The 21,151-nt window shown below is 41.0% G+C and overlaps 1 protein-coding gene across 1 annotated transcript; it reads left to right on the top strand.

The window, feature by feature from the left end:
• Positions 1–2,337: 2,337 nt before the first annotated feature.
• LOC139385141 (protein lin-28 homolog B-like) lies at positions 2,338–20,253 on the top strand. Its single transcript, XM_071130221.1, has 4 exons — positions 2,338–2,871; positions 12,537–12,725; positions 16,272–16,465; positions 19,884–20,253. The coding sequence occupies exons 1-4, from the start codon at positions 2,338–2,340 to the stop codon at positions 20,251–20,253; spliced, it is 1,287 nt and encodes a 428-aa protein (XP_070986322.1).
• The last annotated feature ends 898 nt before the right edge of the window (positions 20,254–21,151 follow it).

Below are 21,151 nucleotides of genomic sequence, written 5' to 3'. Positions count from 1 at the left end.
AACCAAAAATATAGAGACCCAGAAAACCTGAGTCTACGCCTTCACTATGGTGAATCACTAAAACCATACAGAAATACACTACGGAAAAAGAAGGAACAGCACGTCAGAAATCAGCTCAATGAAATTGAAGAATCCATAGACTAACCACTTCTGGGAAAATTGGAAAATATTAAAAACAACATGAAGAATTTTCTATCCAATCTTTTTGGCTCTATAACGAAGAACAAACAGCAAAAACATATACATGATCAAATACAAATCTTAAAATCAACTATTAAAGACTACCATTCTATGCCATCAAAAGGAACATAAAATTCGACATACCAAATTAGGATCTGGCTGAAAATACTTGAATCAGTTATAGAACCCATTGCCCTTTATGGTTGTGAGGTCTGGGGTCTGCTCACCAACCAAGAATTCACAAAATGGGACAAACACCAAATGGAGACTCTGCGTGCAGAATTCTGCAAAAATATCCTCAGTGTACAACGTAGAACACCAAATAATGCATGCAGAGCAGAAATCCAGAAAAGAGACGTTAAATTCTATAACCACCTAAAAGGAAGCGATTACCAAACCTTCCATAACAAAGCCACCACCTACAGAGAGATGAACCTGGAGAAGAGTCCCTTAAGCAAACTGGTCCTGGGGCTCAGTTCACAAACACAAACACACCCCACAGATCCCCAGGACAGCAACACAATTAGACCCAACCAAATCATGAGAAAACAAAAAGATAATTACTTGACACATTGGAAAGAATTAACAAAAAAACAGAGCAAACTAGAACGCTATTTGGCCCTAAACAGAGAGTACACAGTGGTAGAATACCTGACCACTGTGACTGACCCAAACTTAAGGAAAGCTTTGACTATGTACAGACTCAGTGAGCATAGCCTTGCTATTGAGAAAGGCCCCCATAGGCAGACCTGGCTCTCCAAAGAAGACAGGCTATGTGCACTCTGCCCACAAAATGAGGTGGAAACTGAGCTGCACATCCTAACCTCCTGCTCAATGTATGACCATATTAGAGACACATATTTTCCTCAAATTACACAGATCCACAAAGAATTCGAAAAAAACAAACAATTTTGATAAACTAACTGCAGCAAGATTTGTGACCTGATGCCACAAGAAAAGGTGAACCAGTGAAGAACAAACACCATTGTAAATACAACCCATTTATTTTCCTTTTTGTACTTTAACCAGTTGTACATTGTACACTGTTTATATACATATGACATTTGTAATGTTTTAATTATTTTGGAACTTCTGTGAGTGTAATGTTTACTGTTCATTTTTATTGTTTATTTCACTTTGTATATTATATATGTTATTTGCCGAATCTCAGTTTGCCATGTGTGTTTTATTCTAGCTAACTTGCATCTTCTTTAGGAGTGCTATTTATATCCCGTCGACTATTCATCATTCATCCATACTGTTTGTCCCATGATTGCAGGTCATTTATGACAAATGTATAAAGTACATGTTTTATTCATTTATGAGCACCAGCAAGCAGCGTATTAGCCTGGATTTGTTAGTTCAGGAAAATATGTGGTACATTCTAGGTGTATTATATTTATTCGCCACAAGAGGGTGACGTTGAGTAATTTCAGGTTCATTTGACAAAGTTTGAATACTAAAATGGATGATAGTTAATTCTGAGGTTGTGAATATGAGATAAGAATATATTTTTAGTATGGTAAATTAGGAATTATTAGAAATTGTTAAATGCACTATACGATCACAATGACTTTGGTAGACATTTCAATTGTTCTTTTGTTAGTATATTATAGAACAGATCTATGGAGAATTGCTGTGGGAGTGCTATTTATATCCCGCAGACTACTCATCCTTCATCCATACTGTGTGTGTCCCATGATTGCAGCTTCGGAAATAAATGAACTATCCATCCATTACTCCTTCCTGTGTTGACTCGCTGACTTGAGGGAAGTGACCAGGAAGGTCACCATAGCATTGTTTCGCATAGGCGTCAAATAATTTAGAGGGTTTTTTCCCCCGAAATTGACACTGATAGTACAGTGAGTTTTATATACAATGTGTAGATGTATGGTGCTCCACGTTTGGATGAACAGACCAACGGGACTGCCACGGGCAATCCCTTGACGGGTACCTGGAATGATGGAAGGACAATCTGAAGGTAATTATCTTTACACACAACACAGCTGTGTCCAGGCCTCCAGAGTAATCTCTCTATAGCCTGCTATATGGCAGGGACCCGTAGCATTTAACTAACGTAAACAATGCACTTGTATATGACATTATGAAGTATAATTTTTTTGATTGACTTGTGTTTTTCTTTTGCTGTTTTGTATAATGTACTTTGAGGTCACTGATACTCCACCTGATGTGGTGGTATTTGTTGAACCAGATCAGAATGCCTTCGAAGACCACCTTCAGGCACGGACTGAGAAGGATGTGGAGGTTTTTGTCGAACCAGATCAGAACGCCTTCGAAGACCACCTTCAGGCACGGACTGAGAAGGATGTGGAGGTTTTTGTCGAACCAGATCAGAACGCCTTCGAAGACCACCTTCAGGCACGGACTGAGAAGGATGTGGAGGTTTTTGTCGAACCAGATCAGAACGCCTTCGAAGACCACCTTCAGGCACGGACTGAGAAGGATGTGGAGGTTTTTGTCGAACCAGATCAGAACGCCTTCGAAGACCACCTTCAGGCACGGACTGAGAAGGATGTGGAGGTTTTTGACGAACCAGATCAGAACGCCTTCGAAGACCACCTTCAGGCACGGACTGAGAAGGATGTGGAGGTTTTTGACGAACCAGATCAGAACGCCTTCGAAGACCACCTTCAGGCACGGACTGAGAAGGATGTGGAGGTTTTTGACCAGGTAAAACTGATTGTTCGCTGTTAATTTATTTTCTGGCCTTCCAAGATATACAGTTGAAGTCAGAATTTTACATACACCTTAGCCAAATACATTTAAACTCAGTTTTTCACAATTCCTGACATTTAATCAGAGTAAAAAGTCCCAGTCTTAGGTCAGTTAGGATCACCACTTTATTTTAAGAATGTAAAATGTCAGAATAATAGAGAGAATTCTTTATTTCAGGTTTTATTTCTTTCATCACATTCCCAGTGTGTCAGAAGTTTACATACACTCAATTAGTATTTGGTAACATTGCCTTTAAAAGGCCTTCAAACATTTTGGGTAGCCTCCACAAGCTTCCCACAATAAGTTGGGTGAATTTTGGTCCATTCCTCCTGACCTAGCTGCTGCAACTGAGTCAGGTTTGTAGGCCTCCTTGCTCGCACACACTTTTCACAGTTCTGCCCACAAATTATCTATAGGATTGAGGTCAGTGAGGTTTGTGATGGCCACTCTAATACCTTGACTTTGTTGTCCTTAAGTCATTTTGCCACAACTTTTGAAGTATGTTTGGGGTCATTGTCCATTTGGAAGACCCATTTGCAACCAAGCTTTAACTTCCTGACTGATGTCTTGAGAAGTTGTTTCAATATATCCACATGATTTTCCTACCTCATGATGCCATCTATTTTGTGAAGCTGCAGCAAAGCACCCCCACAACATGATGCTGCCACCCCCGTGCTTCACGGTTGGGATGGTATTCTTCAGCTTGCAAGCCTCACACTTTTTCCACAAAACATAACGATGGTCATTATGGCCAAACAGTTCTGTTTTTGTTTCATTGACCAGAGGACATTTCTCCAAAAAGTACGATCTTATGTGCAGTTGCAAACCGTAGTCTGGCTTTTTTTATGGCGGTTTTGGAGCAGTGGCTTCTTCCTTGCAGAGCGGCCTTTCAGGTTATGTCGATATAGGACTCGTTTTACTGTGGATATAGATACTTTTGTACCGGTTTCCTCTAGCATCTTCACAATGTCCTGGGCTGTTGTTCTGGGAATGATTTGCACTTTTCGCACCAAAGTACGTTCATCTCTAGGAGACAGAACGCGTCTCCTTCCTGAGCAGTATGACGGCTGCGTGGTCCCATGGTGTTTATACTTGCGTACTGTTGTTTGTACAGATGAACGCGGTACCTTCAGGCATTTGGAAATTGCTCCCAAGGATGAATCAGACTTGTGTAGGTCTATAGTTTTTTTATGAGGTCTTGGATGATTTCTTTTGATATTCCCATGATGTCAAGCAAAGAATCACTGAGTTTGAAGGTAGGCCTTGAAATACATCCACAGGTACACCTCCAATTGACTCAAATTATGTCAATTAACCTATCAGAAGCTACTAAAGCCATGACATCATTTTATGGAATTTTCCAAGCTGTTTAAAAGGCCCAATAAACTTAGTGTATGTAAACTTCTGACCCACTGGAATTGTAATACAGTGAATTATAAGTGAAATAATCTGTCTGTAAACAATTGTTGGAAAAATTACTTTGGTCATGCACATAGTAGATGTCCTAATCGACTTGCCAAAACTATAGTTTGTTAACAAGAACTTTGTGGAGTGGTTGAAAAACGAGTTTTAATGACTCCAACCGTGCAGCCGAAACGCGTTGTTTAAAAAAAACGTTGTTTCTATTGAACATGCAATGCTAATGAAGGCATTTTAATTAATTATATGAAGAGTGCCTTGGTCCTCATTTATTTTTGATGTACTGTATATAAGATGTATTTGTAATAATATGAAATATAATTGCATTTATTTCTATTATCAATCAAGGTGAGACTGAACATGGACAGGGTGCATGAGAAGGAGAGCCACCTGAGAAGAATCAAGGGGACCTAGTGCTTCGACATCTGGGTGAATAACTTGGCTTGGAAGAAGGACGAAAGGAAGTTGAGACCTGGGAAAGCTTGGTGCTCTTTCGCTCCTAGCTGGGGTCAACATCCGTTAAGGTGAATATAAAAATCTCAGATGATAACTATTTACATTTGCTGCTTAGTGGTGGGCAGCTTCGCCAGTACCAACACTGGCACAGGGGTTTCTCCCAAAAGTCAATCTCAAGGCTAACCACTGGGTCACGTTAAGTAACCGTCACAACCAGGTAGGTACTGTTAAGGTGTATGACTCCAGTGGTCATAACACCACCCTGGAGTTTCTCACAACTCATCTTTATCTTTTCCAGGGACCATCCCTTACCAACCCCACTGACATAAAAAAATTAGACAGGTATATTTTCTGTCTGCCATTAACATTATTGCATGTCTAATCAAACATTTAAATTAAATCATTCAATAACTGTATTTTTACATACCTGATAATAATTGAACCTGTGTGTTTGCTTTTTTATGTCTGTTTCCTACCCTGTTCCCTTTACTCTGCTCCTGTTCTCCAGGACCTAGTGGTTCTGCCTAACACCCAGACATGGACCCACCTGATGTTCTCCATTATCAACCACCCTCCAACTTTTCATTACATCAGCTACTGTTATTGTCAAGTTGTCATTATCTGCTAAGAAAGAGCAAGAAAACTATCATACTGGGCACATAATGTGAGCTGCATAGATTAGCTAAAAACACTGGCACTGCAAACACTCAGAACAAAGATGGCAGCAGCGCCTGGACATAACAAGATTCAACAACTGGGACATAAACTAAACAAGTTCCACAGACATGTGACTAACAGAAATTGAATAATGTGTCCCTGAACAAAAAGGGGGGGGGGTTGTTTTGAATGTGCCACTAGAGACCTAGACTACCCCTAACAAAGGAAAGGAAAAGGGGATACCTAGTCAGTTGTACAACAATGCATTCAACCTCTGAATCAGAGAGGTGTGGGGGGCTGCCTTACTCGAAATCCACGTATTGGTCGCCTGAGGAACAGTGGGTTAACTGCCTTGCTCGGGCAAAATGACAAAAAAAAGTTTATCGTGTCGGCTTTAGGATTTGGTCTAGCAACCTTAAGATTACTGGCCCAACACTCTAACCACTAGCTTACCAAGAAGCCCTTGAGTTTGTATTGATGCGAGAAATAGGCATATCTACACAATAATGGTGGCTGCGATATCAACAAGCCTAATAATTCTTGCATTGAGAAGATAGGCCTATTTTAGCTAAATCGACAAATTAAATTGATGAACTAAACTGACACTTAAACTAACACAACGCGTAACACATGTAGATGTTTTTAAGGCGTTCACGGTAAGATCATTCATAATAAACTTACACGCCAACTGGCACGTGACATGTCAGTGACACGTTACGCAATGTGAACACTGCGACTACATGACGTGTACGTGTCACGTGACGTGAACGCGTCGGCAGTTTGACGCCTTAGAAACAAACTTGTCTCCATTGACAGTCCATGTAAATTCATGCTGTTATTTTATGGAGCTAGGAAGACGTTAGGTGACTTGGTGAGAGGTATCAGTAGCTTCATGAGGCTTAATTCTGGCATGAATTACCCCCCATACAGCTGGTAGCGGCAAACAGCTTACCAAGACTAGTATCGATACAAACTACCCTCTCCATCCTTCCTCAGGAACTGATAGTCTTTCCATCAGTTGCTATGTTCTAGGCAGTGGTGAAGAATCGGTAAGCTAAATGGATGCATATGTGTTCCCCACTTCTTCCTCTTGCCTAATGTTCAGCAATTAATTAACCATAAACGTTATGCAAGTATGCTTTGATTTTGGACCAGGCAATGCAGAGACTGGAGGGGGTCAAATGAGCCAAAGGGGAGATTATGTAACTATAATGAAAAATATTACATTTATTTCATGTTCTTATGGGCTTTTTAATCAATGCAATTTTTTAGCATCCAGTTTGTTATTCCGAAGATAGAGATGGTGAGGTAATAGGCAAAACAGCTGTAAAACCAAAGGCAGTACAGTATGAAGATGGGCTAAAATTGCTTCTCCAATTTAAGCGATGTCATGGAGACGTTGGCTCGCCAAGTGCATGCTTAGAAACATGTCTAATGGTCATCTTGCGCCGGCCGTCAAATCAACGGCACTCCTTCGATATAGGATGTTTTTGAAGAAAAATGAAATCCTATCAGTTTGTCACTTTCACAAGTTTGGAGTAATGACATTTGTTTATTGAAAATATTCGCTCGAATCTAGGTTGTACCTTTGTAGATTTTGAGAAAACTAACAACTAAGGAATCATTTTTTACTTAGTTCATTGACTCATTGGCCTGGTCTGTTTGGTCTGTTTCGCAAGTGTTCCCAGTAGTCTTGCGATGTTGCGCCTCTGGGTTTAGAAACTCTGTGGCCAAACTCTCCCGACTCCAGTCGCTGAGCTGAGATGTTAACCCTTGCCAGACCGCTACCTCCATAGCTTGATTAAGGGTTTCCGACTCCGGGAACTAGATGGCGTTCAGCCTTATTGAATTGTACAATATATATTTTTAAATAATCCATGGTCAATTTCCCTAGGTTACACTTGGGGGAGTAATTTATTATATGCTATAGTTGATATGAATGGGAAATGGTGGAATCTGTCTTTTTCCACATTTCATACAGTTCAAACATTTACTTTAGGTTATCTTGGGCATTCAACAACTGGTTATGAAAGTGCACCCTCTTCAATGATGTCCCAAATGCAGGAGGCTAATGTGTAGTCTAGACGCGAGACATCCTCGATGCATTCTGGGTCTAATTAACAAACATCCCTGCTCTTCTTCACAGATATCCAGGGGTATGACCTCGCAGGGGACAACCTTAAGTAAGTGAGTCACGGTCAACATGCCTTGGATTATTCTGAAATAGGAAACTGTTAAAATTATTATGCATGCGATAAGTACGTCTTTATATGGGTAGTGTAACTCAATCCAGTCCAATCCAATAAAAGCTGCTTTTACATGATCCATCCAAGGCCTCAGCTGGATGCCTAAAATGTGAGAAATGTAAGCTAAATACTATTGTGTGTGTGTGTGTGTGTGTGTGTGTGTGTGTGTGTGTGTGTGTGTGTGTGTGTGTGTGTGTGTGTGTGTGTGTGTGTGTGTGTGTGTGTGTGTGTGTGTGTGTGTGTGTGTGTGTGTGTGTGTGTGTGTGTGTGACACATCTCCTTTGTAGAGTTGATCAGACTGTTGATTGTGACCTGTTGAATGTTGTCCCACTCCTCTTCAATGGCTCTGCGAAGTTGCTGGATATTAGTGGGAACTGGAACACGCTGCCGTACATGTCGAACAAGAGCATCCCAAACATGCTCAATGGGTGACATGTCTGGTGAGTATGCAGTCATTGGAAGAACTGGGAGATTTTCAGCTTCCAGGAATTGTGTACAGATCCTTGCGACATGGGGCCGTGCATTATCATACTGAAACATGAGATGATGGCGGCGGATTAATGGCACGACAATGGACCTCAGGATCTCGTCACGGTGTCTGTGTGCATTCAAATTGCCATCGATAAAATGCAATTGTGTTAGTTGTCCGCAGCTTATGCTTGCCCATACCATAACCCCATCGCCACCATGGGGAACTCTGTTCACAACGTTGACATCAGCAAACCGCTCGCCCACACAACGCCATACACTGCCATCTGCCTGGTACATTTGAAACCGGGATTCATCTGTGAAGAACACACATCTCCCGTGTGCCAGTAGCCATCGAAGGTGAGCATTTGCCCACTGAAGTTGGTTACGATGCCGAACTGCAGGTCAAGACCCTGGTGAGGATGACGAGCACTCAGATTAGATCCCTGAGGTTTCTGACAGTTTGTGCAGAAATTCTTGGTTGTGCAAACCCACAGTTCCATCAGCTGTCAAGGTGGCTGGTCTCATACTATCCTGCTAGTGAAGAAGTTGGATGTGGAGGTCCTGGGCTGGCGTGGTTAGACGTGGTCTGTTCTCTAAAACGACATTAAATTCTCTGGAAACAGCTCTGGTGGCATTCCAACTGCACGCTCCCTCAAAACTTGAGATATCAGAGGCATTGTGTTGTGTAATTTTAGAATGGCCTTTTATTGGCCTCAGTACAAGGTGCACCTGTGTAATGATCATGCTGTTTAATATGCCACACCTGAAAGGTGGATGAATTATCTTGGCAAAGGAGAAATGCTCACTAAAAGGGCTGTAAAAAAATTGTGCCAAGAAATTTAGCTACGTTTTTTGTTCCTATGGAACATTTCTGGGATCTTTTATTTTAGATTATGAAACATGGGACCAACACTTCACATGTTGAGTTTATATTTTTGTTCAGTATGTTTGAGACTTAGTTATTCTACCATATCGTTTAACTAGATTCATTGTCCAATATTTAATTTCCCTTTAATGTGTTTCAACATAAAAAATGTAATCTCCATAATCTGATATCGGGCACAATTGTGTATTTCAAAATTTGATGGACTAAAGATTTAAAGCCTAAAATATAACCTCGTTGAGCTCAACAGTTTAGCAAAGCGGTAGCCTCAGAGAACGAACAATAGTTTACAAACATGCATTCCATCAATGCCCGGGCCCCTCCCAGCCACTCACTTTGCATGGGGGTTTTTAGCTAATGATTATCACCACACATCCATCATTAGTACCCCAATATCACTCCGAAAGGATCTCAGATTCTCGGAAAGTGTTTACAAGATTAGGCAATACAATCGACATTTGCGCAAAGACTATATGGATGTAGAGCCCATTTTACGCATGTTTTTTCCACAAAGCTGTTAAAAAAGAGAGACATTCGATCTAAATATAATGTGTACAAACTGATTCTGATATATTTACACTTTACATTGTAGTTTAAACAGTTCAATTGTAGTTTTCTACATGTCTTAGAGTTGTTAATATTAGTACGCACAAATGTCCTTTATGTGGCCTGTTAAATGTGTACCATGCAAGGAACACATACTCCTATCAGTGAGATATTTCTGCTAACTTTATCTGTACATGGGTTTTGCTAAAAATGATAACCTACGGACGAGAACAGCACAGGAATGTCAACAGCACATGAATGTCAGGTCATGCCTGTATGATCTATGCGTTCATGTTTTGTCCTTAGTTTCCTTTTACGCGTTAGATATATATTTAGGCCAATCTGTTGTTGCCTCATACATGTCAACACAGATTAGCTTTTAAGTAATACGGATTTCCATATTTTGTGATAAATAGCCTAAACTCACTTTACCTGGTGAGTTTCAAGTTTCAACGTTTATTCGTCACGTGCACAGGTGTAAAACAGTAGAGTGACATTCTTCCCTTTAGAGCTCTTTCCCAATAACACAGTGATAACAATAATAATAATAATAATAATAATAATAATAATATAGATAATAATACACATTAAAAGACAGTTGAGAGTAGTGTTGGCTTGTCTTTGTGAGACAACTGTGATACCTGTGAAAATAGGTTTATTTCATGCCCCAAACATTGTGGCTGAGGTGCTCATAAATATATATTTTTGGTGTCTGACAAAGTAGTTAGGCTAATGATTTGTCCATCCCCGGAAAGACTGTGCCCACCAAATTGGTTCATGTCAGCCACCATGTTTCAGACCTCGATACAGATACCCTATCTTAATGAGTTATTATTCTATCACATAAATCAACCCTGTGTCTAGTCTACTCACATAAACATTTCAAGAAGGATAGGCATATGTGTGACATGTCACAGTTACAGAGAGATTCATTTTGAACAGATAATAACGAAGTAGCCTAATTCAGTGCAATAGTTACATTGTAGTTAAAATGTGATCACAGTTTTAATTGATATATACAGTACCAGTTAAAGGTTTGGACACAGCAATTTCAATTCCCTAAAAGGCTTTTTTAAATGTTAATTGGAGTGTCACCCATGCCCATATTAGTTATATTCAAGAATAAAGCCAATAATTCATTTTTATTGTGATTTTGATGTTGTGTCATTCAAGGGTTTTTCTTTATTTTTACTGTTTTCTACATTTTAGAATAATAATGAGGACATCAAAACTATGAAATAACACATATAAAATCATGTAGTAACCTAAATGTATTTTATCTTTGAGATTCTTCAAAGTAGCCACCCTTTGCCTTGATGACAGCTTTGCACACTCTTGGCATTCTCTCAACCAGCTTCACCTGGAATGCTTTTCCAACAGTCTTGAAGGAGTTCCCACATATGATGAGCACTTGTTGGCTGCTTTTCCTTCACTCTGCGGCCCAACTCATCCCAAACCATCTCAAATGGGTTGAGGTTGGGTGATTGTGGAGGCCAAGTCATCTGATGCATTACTCTCCTTGATCAAATATCAAATATATTTTGATTTGTTTAACACTTTTTTTTGGTTACTACATGATTCCATGTGTGTTACTTCATAGTTTTGATGTCTTCAATGTTATTCTACAATGTAGAAAATAGTACAAAAAATTAAGAAAAACCGTTAAATGAGTAGGTGTGTCCAAACTTTTGACTGGTACTGTAAATATCATGACTTAAGGATATGCCTATATATTTAACATATTCCATACATAAATTAGGCTACTCATTCAGGTTATTATTGGCATGAAATGACATCTCAAGCATTTGCGTGTCACTTACTTATGTTTTGAAAAGTCAACACAAATATGTTGATGTTCGGTTTGTGGAACGACGATTGGTTATCTCTGTGCTCAGAATGAACTATTTTGCCTGGATTCGAGGAGAAAAAAATGGCAGTGCTATCCGGTATCCTTGGGACGTCCATACCCTAAACCCTACCCTAATCTTAACCCCTACCTTTACTTTAAGCATAACCCTCAGTAACCCCTATCCTTAACCATTACCTTAACCATTTTACATGTCAACTTCAATTGGTTAGGGACGTCCTAAAGATCCCGGTTTGCACCGACCAAACAAAATAGTAGCCAGAAAGCATGTAAATTGACAGAGTCACGTGAACAGAGAAAGAGAAATCCATAGAAGAATATGCTGAAACTCTATGGGGGAACGCACGTTGGATCATGCACTCTAAAGTATGGTCGCTTGAATCAGAATATTCGACTGACGCAGAAGAATAAACAATATCAAGACCAGCAGAGTTTATATCAACGAAGTTTGGAGCGGAAACTTGGCAGGGAAACATGGACGAAGGTTATTCTATATTCTATGTAGCTCTGCTTAGATCTCTCTGGCGTCCCTCTTTCCTGGGAAAGGAGAGGGGACTGACTAGCCTCGGAGATGTTGTTGGGTATCTATTTCCAAGATGTTGTGTTATGTAGCCTACCGCCCACGGCGTTTGCTATATACTTCGAGTTTTTTTGTGCGCTTTTTGCAGAGCTTTATGGGTGACAATGGACACCTGTCCTTTGCGTCAAATACAAAGTTATTTCACCTTTGTTGTTAGAAAATTAAAAGTGACGCACGTGCAGATGGAAGTTCATAGCTGATATATAAACACTTCAGTATCCTTGTTGAAGTAGCCTATGATGGCTATTTATCAGATAGCCATCAAAGCAAAGCAACTGCAAGCAAATTCCATCTGCTGACAAATCATGTAAATAACGTTTTTGTATATGTTCTTTATGAGTTGGTTACCCGCTCTGGAAAATAAATACTTTGCATATGAATTGTGTACAGGACAGAATACATTTCAGAAGCGGAATGATTTGCACAAATAAGTTTTACTGAAAAACATGGGAAGTGATTTTATTTATGTTTTAACATTGTATTCTCGACTTGCTTTCAGGAGGGGTGGGCAAAGGTGGCGATAGAGGAGAGGAGCCAGGATCCTTGCAGGGTGGGCAGCAACAGTCCATGCACGGCGCAGGCCACTGCAAGTGGTTCAATGTGCGGATGGGCTTCGGGTTTATATCCATGACTAGTCGTGGGGGAACTCCCGTAGATCCTCCTATGGATGTATTTGTTCACCAAGTAAGTTAAGTTGAACCATCTATGGATACAAATAATCAGCTGATAGATAGTCAAGCTGAACCCTCATGTCTACAGGAGTTGGATACACATTGTCCCACTCCTATACGAAGTGACCACACAGTGCAGGCTATTGGATAGTTTTTATATCAACCAGACATTGTTGAGGGGCAGTTGTAACATTGTAACACCTAAGATGTAGCATCAGGAGAATCATAGATTCTGAGTCCTCGTGAATGAGCTGTTATTTGAGATGTCTGTAGGACTACAGGAAATAATTAACATTTGGGAAATTATTGTTATAGTAAAATCATTTTGCATTGTAAAAATGGGTGATTGATAGATATTACTCGTCATGTTTTATAGACCCAGAAGACGGGGGAAAGGGGCTCTCTATAGGAGGGTTTTTTTAAGCCAAAGAAAAGATAGGTGGTGCATGCATGGTGGTTGTCAGGTTAACCGTGTGCTTATAGGCCAACCTCACAACCAGGTTTAGATGTTGGACATTATTTCACTCGTGTGGGCTTTGGGCTGTGTATGTTATAGCACTGCTTTCCTTCACCATCCCGTGCCATGTTGCAAGATTCCATTGACACTTTACAGCCTAATTAGAGCCCGAATTCCACCAAATCCACCCAAATATTGCCACATTTTAGGTGTGCTTGATTTAGCTTGCCTAGTCTTGATTTAGCTTGCCTAGTCCCAAATCTGTGTGGCTCAATTGGTAGAGAATGGCCCTTGCAAGGCCAGGGTTGTGGGTTAGATTCCCACAGGGGACCAGTGCGAAAACGTATTGCACTCACTACTACTGTAAGTTGCTCGGTGCAAGAGCGTCTGCTAAATGACTCAGATGTAAATGTAGTAGGATTTACTTGGGCAGCATAGGCTTGGGGAGTGGTGTGGTGGGGGACATAGTGTATGATGTGATGGGAGACTGGCTGGAGTGGATCCTTGGTTATGACTGCCCATCAGTCCATCTCATCTCACTGTGTTTGGCAGGCTCCTCCTTCCTTCCAGGGCTAGGCTAATACCAGTCTTTGTTTCTTCCTGGTGTTTTGTTCCCTCAGAAAGGGGAGAAGGGAAAAAAAAGATACCCACTTGTGTTCACGTGACTTCCTCCTTACAGCAAGTCATCTATTGATAGAGGGACTGATTGTAGAGAAGACTGGTTTCTATGGCCAGCTGATGAAATGCATATGACGGCAGTGCATCTAACTGCTAACCAACACTGTTGGAGCAATGCAGTTGCAGTATGTTATCTGTTTGTGTGCTTTTGACCACTGCTTCTGTTTGATGTTGAATCACTGTCTCCACAGACTTTTGAGACCACTGCAATGAATGATTTACTCACTCTTCAATTACAATTCAGATTAATTTTAACTGGGAAATATTTGGTGCATGAATCTGAGACTGATTTCTGGGAATGTTTCACAAAGTTGCGTGGATTGATATACTGTAGGTTTCCTTGCATAGCTTGAATGTGACTAACAAATGACTAACAGGAGGCTTCTGTAGAGAGGACTGTGGAGAGACCGCATATGGCTTTGTAGAATGACCTGAAGAACTGCTTCAAGTGGGGGAACTTCTCTCTTTAAACTGGGAATTAGTTGTGATCTGTTGACGATGAAACAGTTGTAGCTCAACAAACGCCTGAGGTATATTCAGGAGTTAAACTTGCTGAAGCCTAATCCAGCCTGAACTCTGGGGTTTTGTCATTTATTCATCATATCTGGCCTCTCCAACCCTCTCATTCATATCACGTTTCTCTAAATCAAGCCTTCCAGTGGCAAAAGCTTCATCCACTATTGGAAGAGCTAGTAAACAGACCATGTGCTGGAGAAATGAAATGAAAGTACTGTATATACCCCGTACCCTTGCTCTGTCTCCTTGCTCTCGTTTTCTCTTTCCCTTCTCTTCTATGCCCGTTTTCATTCCCAAATTCTCCAGGCCAACTTACACCCTCCCCCAACCGAAAACAGGCAAAATGGCTGCTGTGCTGGGTTGGTCTGTGGTAGCCCAGAGTTTAGGTGGCTCCAGCAGGGCTAACAGAGAGCTGGCCTGGGCTAACAGAGAGTTGGCCTGGGCTAACAGAGAGCTGGCCTGGGCTAACAGAGAGCTGGCCTGGGCTAACAGAGAGCTGGCCTGGGCTAACAGAGAGCTGGCCTGGGCTGAGGGCTGATGGCTCAGATATGTCAGGAGGAGGACGAGGCTGCTGTGCTGGGTTGGTCTGTGGTAGCCCAGAGTTTAGGTGGCTCCAGCAGGGCTAACAGAGAGCTGGCCTGGGCTAACAGAGAGCTGACCTGGGCTAACAGAGAGCTGGCCTGGGCTGAGGGCTGATGGCTCAGATATGTCAGGAGGAGGACGAGGTGTCTGGAGCAGAGAATCCTGAACCTATGCTTTGACTTCTGTTGAAATGCAAATCGGTGACTACGAGTGACTCGAGAAATATGGGCTAGATTAGTTGTTGGCCTCTGTAAAGGGTTAAGTTTCGTTGCATGTGGTTTCATTAGGATTCATGAGTTATTCCGTTTTTTTTTATTCATTGCTAGATGGAGTTATTTGTTTTTAGGGGAGGGGGGTTTGTCACTGCAGTTGTTCAGATATACAATAATTTACATTACTGTAAACAACTTTCACAGAAGTCAAATCATTTGTTTTAATCAGTACTATTCCTTTTGTGTATTAGAAAAAAGTTATTATGTATTGTGAACTGGGGGTAAGTTGGCTTAATTAAGGCTGTAGTTGAGGTAACAGTTGCTGTAAATGTATGAATTAATTTAGTAAACATTCATTTTGGACAAGATCCATGAAAATGTAATTTGATGTAAAATAGTAAAAGTTAATAGTAAAAGTTGTTTATGAAAAGTTGTTTAAGAAAAGGAATAAAGCTCTAATTGAGAGATTATTAGGAAATGTTGAATATATTCAAAACCTAAATCATCTGTGTATAATTTGATAAAACATAAATAGTATTACCATTGATATACTATATATACCTACTATTTAAATGTTTATAATAAAATAATTGTGAAATGGTATTTTCTATTTGGCAATTGTGTTTTTCTTTGATGGATGAAATGTATTTATTTTCCTCATGAACCTCAATCAAGCAATGAATATTATTTGACACACTACGACTGTGAGATGTGGTTGTCTCGCCCAGCTACGCTAGGAGGAATGCATTAAGAAAGTATAGTGTTCTGCTGTAGTGTGCTAAGGTCCATCTGAATCCTCTGGTATAGGAAGTGAACCAATCTGCTCAGTCCACAGCGACAGAACCAGGGAATGGCAGGGAGCAAGTCACTGTAGGGATCAGTCATTATGACGGCTGTCTGTCTTTGCCATAAAAGTCATCCTCAAGCGCGTATTTGGATACATGGTAGAAAGTTATCAAACGTGATGTAGATGGATGAATATGAGCTTGATACCTAGATGGAGAGGTGGGTTGATTTGGTTTTACTGTGTGTGACTAGACCATGAGATCCCAATCTAATCGGTGACTTCTTCTCCCTATCCTGTCCCTGTCCTATCCTCCTCCTTCTATCCCAGAGCAAACTACACATGGAGGGCTTTCGCAGACTGCAGGAGGGAGAGCCACTAGAGTTTACCTTCCAGTGGTCCCCCAGGGGCCTGGAGTCTGTACAAGTCACAGGCCCCGGGGGAGGCCCCTGCTCGGGCAGTGAGAGGAGACAGAAACCCAAACCCCCGGCCCCACCGCAGAGATGGAAGCCAAAGGGAGACCGGTGAGTGAACCATAGAAATAGAATTACTAGCACAGACTTTCCTTTCAAGTCAATGTTCTGTTATGGGTGAATATAGAGTGGGTAAGACCTGCTGCTGCAGGGAGGGAATTGAGACTGAGACTGGCAACAGAACAGATGATGTTGGAAGGAACAGAGTAGTACTGCCGTGATCATTAGTGGTGTGTGTTTGTGTGTGCGTACATGCCTGTGCGTGTGCCTGTGTATGTGTGCATTGATGTAATCTATTTAGCAGTAGCTGCATATTCGTATTTACCTGTGTATGATTCAGAGGTTCTGTGTGGACTATACCTGCTGCATTATTTACATTATGTCAAACGTTCACATTTGTAGAGGTTCTGTTTTAACAGCTGTTTCCCATCCAGATGCAATGTTGTAATGTAGAGCAAATATCACTTTAGACTGAAGAGGAATTGTCAGAAACAGGCTTTTTATTTTATACAGGATTGCCCTTTTATTCATCATGTTAGGTGATGTTATATTGCATCATGTTGCGTTATGGTGGATACTAATTTTATGACCCGAGTTAGGCCTATGCTACATCAATTATCACATTTATTTAACAATGTATACTTATTTTTGTATAGGCATTTCATCCTAATTTCCCTCCCCATTGTTATAATGTAAGAGGGATCTTTCTTCAAAAGAAGGAATAGAAATATGTTGAGGTCAGTGTGTTGACCTCTAACCCCTGACCTTTCTGGGTCAGTAACAGAGCTTCTGGCTGGATCCAAATAGGCAGATTAAAAACATTTTATAAACACTACATTCCCTTTAGTACATCCACCAGAATTGATTTTTTATATTCTTTATATTGGTTTATTATATTTTTTATTTCATGGATTGATGTATTACAGTGTTACACTGTTAAACTCTTGGCTCCCCGATATTTATAAACATTGACAATATTTTAACATTTTGGAATTTACAAATAAATTGTGCCAACAACTTTCTCTTCACTTGAGTTATTGGTTTACTTCAAAGTCAAACCTCAGCTGATTTGTTGTTCTGTGTGAGTATTAGAAATGATGCCAACATAAACGTTGTGTGAACTATGTAACCATGTGTCTAAACAGTGCCTGCCTATGTGATTGATATTTTACAAAAACATAGGTTCAGCGACAATTGTGAAACCTTTACTACCAGCATGGCAGCTTCTCTTGTGAAAACTGGTTATTCACTCTTACCAGCTAGAATGGGAGTCTATGTGGTGGGGGTTGGGGAGTGGAGGAGTGGGTATTGGTAGGTAACCTCCCAAGCAAGCGAACTAGCCTGGATGAAACCTAAATTCCAATGCCCTTCCCCCTCTCCTCTCCTTCCCTCTCCCCCCTTGCATGTTCTAATTGAAGATGCCACCGTGAGGGACCCCCTGCAAGCCTCCAGCTCAGTCATGCGAAACTCTTTGTTTCCATCTGAAAGAGTTAAAGCTGCGATATGTAACTCTTTGGGTGACCGGTCTGAAATGTAGCCGTATAACATCTGACTGGGTGACCGGCCTGAAATGTAGCCTTATAACATCTGACTGGGTGACCGGCCTGAAATGTAGCCTTATAACATCTGACTGGGTGACCGGCCTGAAATGTAGCCGTATAACATCTGACTGGGTGACCGACCTGAAATGTAGTTGTATAACATCTGACTGGGTGACCGACCTGAAATGTAGCCTTACAACATCTGACTGGGTGACCGACCTGAAATGTAGCCTTATAACATCTGACTGGGTGACCGGCCTGAAATGTAGCCTTACAACATCTGACTGGGTGACCGACCTGAAATGTAGCCTTACAACATCTGACTGGGTGACCGACCTGAAATGTAGCCTTATAACATCTGACTGGGTGACCGGCCTGAAATGTAGCCTTATAACATCTGACTGGGTGACCGACCTGAAATGTAGCCTTATAACATCTGACTGGGTGACCGGCCTGAAATGTAGCCGTATAACATCTGACTGCAAGTTAATAATGTCGTAATGAGCCTATCTGTTTATGATCTGATCACTAATGATCCTATCTGTTTATGATCTGATAACTAATGATCCTATCTGTTTATGATCTGATCACTAATGATCCTATCTGTTTATGATCTGATCACTAATGATCCTATCTGTTTATGATCTGATAACTAATGATCCTATCTGTTTATGATCTGATAACTAATGATCCTATCTGTTTATGATCTGATCACTAATGATCCTATCTGTTTATGATCTGATCACTAATGATCCTATCTGTTTATGATCTGATCACTAATGATCCTATCTGTTTATGATCTGATAACTAATGATCCTATCTGTTTATGATCTGATAACTAATGATCCTATCTGTTTATGATCTGATCACTAATGATCCTATCTGTTTATGATCTGATAACTAATGATCCTATCTGTTTATGATCTGATAACTAATGATCCTATCTGTTTATGATTTGATAACTAATGATCCTATCTGTTTATGATCTGATAACTAATGATCCTATCTGTTTATGATCTGATAACTAATGATCCTATCTGTTTATGATCTGATCACGTCTATTGCAAATGAATTGGTATGATTTGCTCTTATATTAACCAGTTAATTGAATAGCTTCCTATTTGATTCAGTAAAACAGACCATGTGACAGGCTGGAGTGACACACCTTAGTTCCCTGTATGGAACCCTGCTTTGTTTCGCCTTGTCATCAATGTATATCGCCTTGTCATTGTTTCCGCCTGTGAGCAGCGTCTTGGTTATTTATTGCAGGCCTTAGGCCTGTTGTAGACATACTTCATTTCTATATACATTTGGCAGTAAGCTATACATATCAGCATGTTGGCAACTGCTATTAATGCACATTTTATCAGGGAAAATAATGATCTATTTATTTGGTTTGTCATCTCTTGATGAGACCACATATGAGAAGTATTGTATTTGCATTGGTCACTTTAACTGTTTTCTGTTAGGTTCAGTATTGGTGTATTCTATGGTGTATTCTATGGTGTATTCTATGGTGTATTCTATGGTGTATTCTATGGTGTATTCTATGGCGTTTTCTATGGTGTATTCTATGGTGTATTCTATGGCGTATTCTATGGTGTATTCTATGGTGTATTCTATGGTGTATTCTATGGTGTATTCTATGGCGTATTCTATGGTGTATTGTGAAATGCTGCCATCTAAAGGATACATTTGGACCAACAGATTTTGGGTAAATATAATTAAACCAATCTAGTAAGCATGTTATAATAGGATTTGTACCATAATGCATTACATTCTAGAGAAAATGTAACGATATCCCATATAAGAAGTTCTAGGTTTTATTCTTTAAAGTCAGAATAAATATGCACTTTAAGCCCTGAAGTTGAAAGAAATGTCTTGTTTGTGAATTGGAATGTGACAAGGTTTTCCACTCTCTGTCTCAGATGTTATAACTGTGGAGGACTAGACCACCATGCCAAAGAGTGTGGCCTGCCGCCCCAGCCAAAGAAGTGCCACTACTGCCAGAGCGCGACGCACATGGTGGCCCACTGTCCTCACCGCCCCCCCGGCCCCTTGTCTCCCGGCCCTGCCACAGCCACTCAGGGAAGACGCACTACTGTGGACCAGTACCCCTCTACCTTCACCACCACCTCCTACAGCCCCAGTCCCAGGCAGGGAAACAGGCACTCCCAGCCCTCTCAGGACAGTTCCTCCCCCCTCAGCAAGTCCTCCAGCAAGTCCTCCAGCTCTCCGGAAGACCCGGCACAGATCCAGAGGAGATCTGGAGGACACCACAGGTGGAAACAATCCTGATCCACATCCACCATGGACGGATGCCACCTGTTAGTATTACCTCTGGTCCAATAAAACCCCCTTCCTTCAGTCTGATCAGTCTCCTCCTCACACAGACACATACTGAGCAACCTCAAGCAGATCCACATTTCTAACCAAATGGACAGTAAAGTATCTATTTTACTTCCACAATCCCTCCCAGACTTTCCCTCTACCAAACGCTGTACATCTTAGCTACCTCCTGGGCCAACTCAAACCATCTCCACATAGATAGACCTATAATCTTAGCGACCTCCTGGGCCAACTTAAACCATCTCCACATAGATAGACCTATAATCTTAGCTACCTCCTGGGCCAACTCAAACCATCTCCACATAGATAGACCTATAATCTTAGCTACCTCCTGGGCCAACTCAAACCATCTCCACATAGATAGACCTATACTCTTAGCTACCTCCTGGGCCAACTCAATCCATCTCCACATAGATAGACCTATACTCTTAGCTACCTCCTGGGCCAACTCAATCCATCTCCACATAGATAGACCTATAATCTTAGTTACCTCCTGGGCCAACTCAAACCATCTCCACATAGATAGAGCTATACTCCTAGCTACCTCCTGGGCCAACTCAAACCATCTCCACATAGATAGACCTATAATCTTAGTTACCTCCTGGGCCAACTCAATCCATCTCCACATAGATAGACCTCAACTCTTAGCTACCTCTTGGGACAGATTCAGCCTCATCTACCTCAGATTGGTAGCACAGGAATGGTCAGTCACCCTTGTTTCCATCACTCAGTCAGGTTCATTGACATCCGCTCTACTATCAATTGCAATAAGAAGACAACTGGGAATGGGGACTGACACACAAACAGCCAAAGCAATCTTGTTCTTTCTTTTTTGATCGTTTACCTG

Source organism: Oncorhynchus clarkii, chromosome 3 (genome assembly GCF_045791955.1).
Source record: "Oncorhynchus clarkii lewisi isolate Uvic-CL-2024 chromosome 3, UVic_Ocla_1.0, whole genome shotgun sequence".
In the NCBI taxonomy this organism is placed as follows: domain Eukaryota; kingdom Metazoa; phylum Chordata; class Actinopteri; order Salmoniformes; family Salmonidae; genus Oncorhynchus; species Oncorhynchus clarkii.
This window is presented reverse-complemented; position numbering and strand designations above follow the sequence as displayed.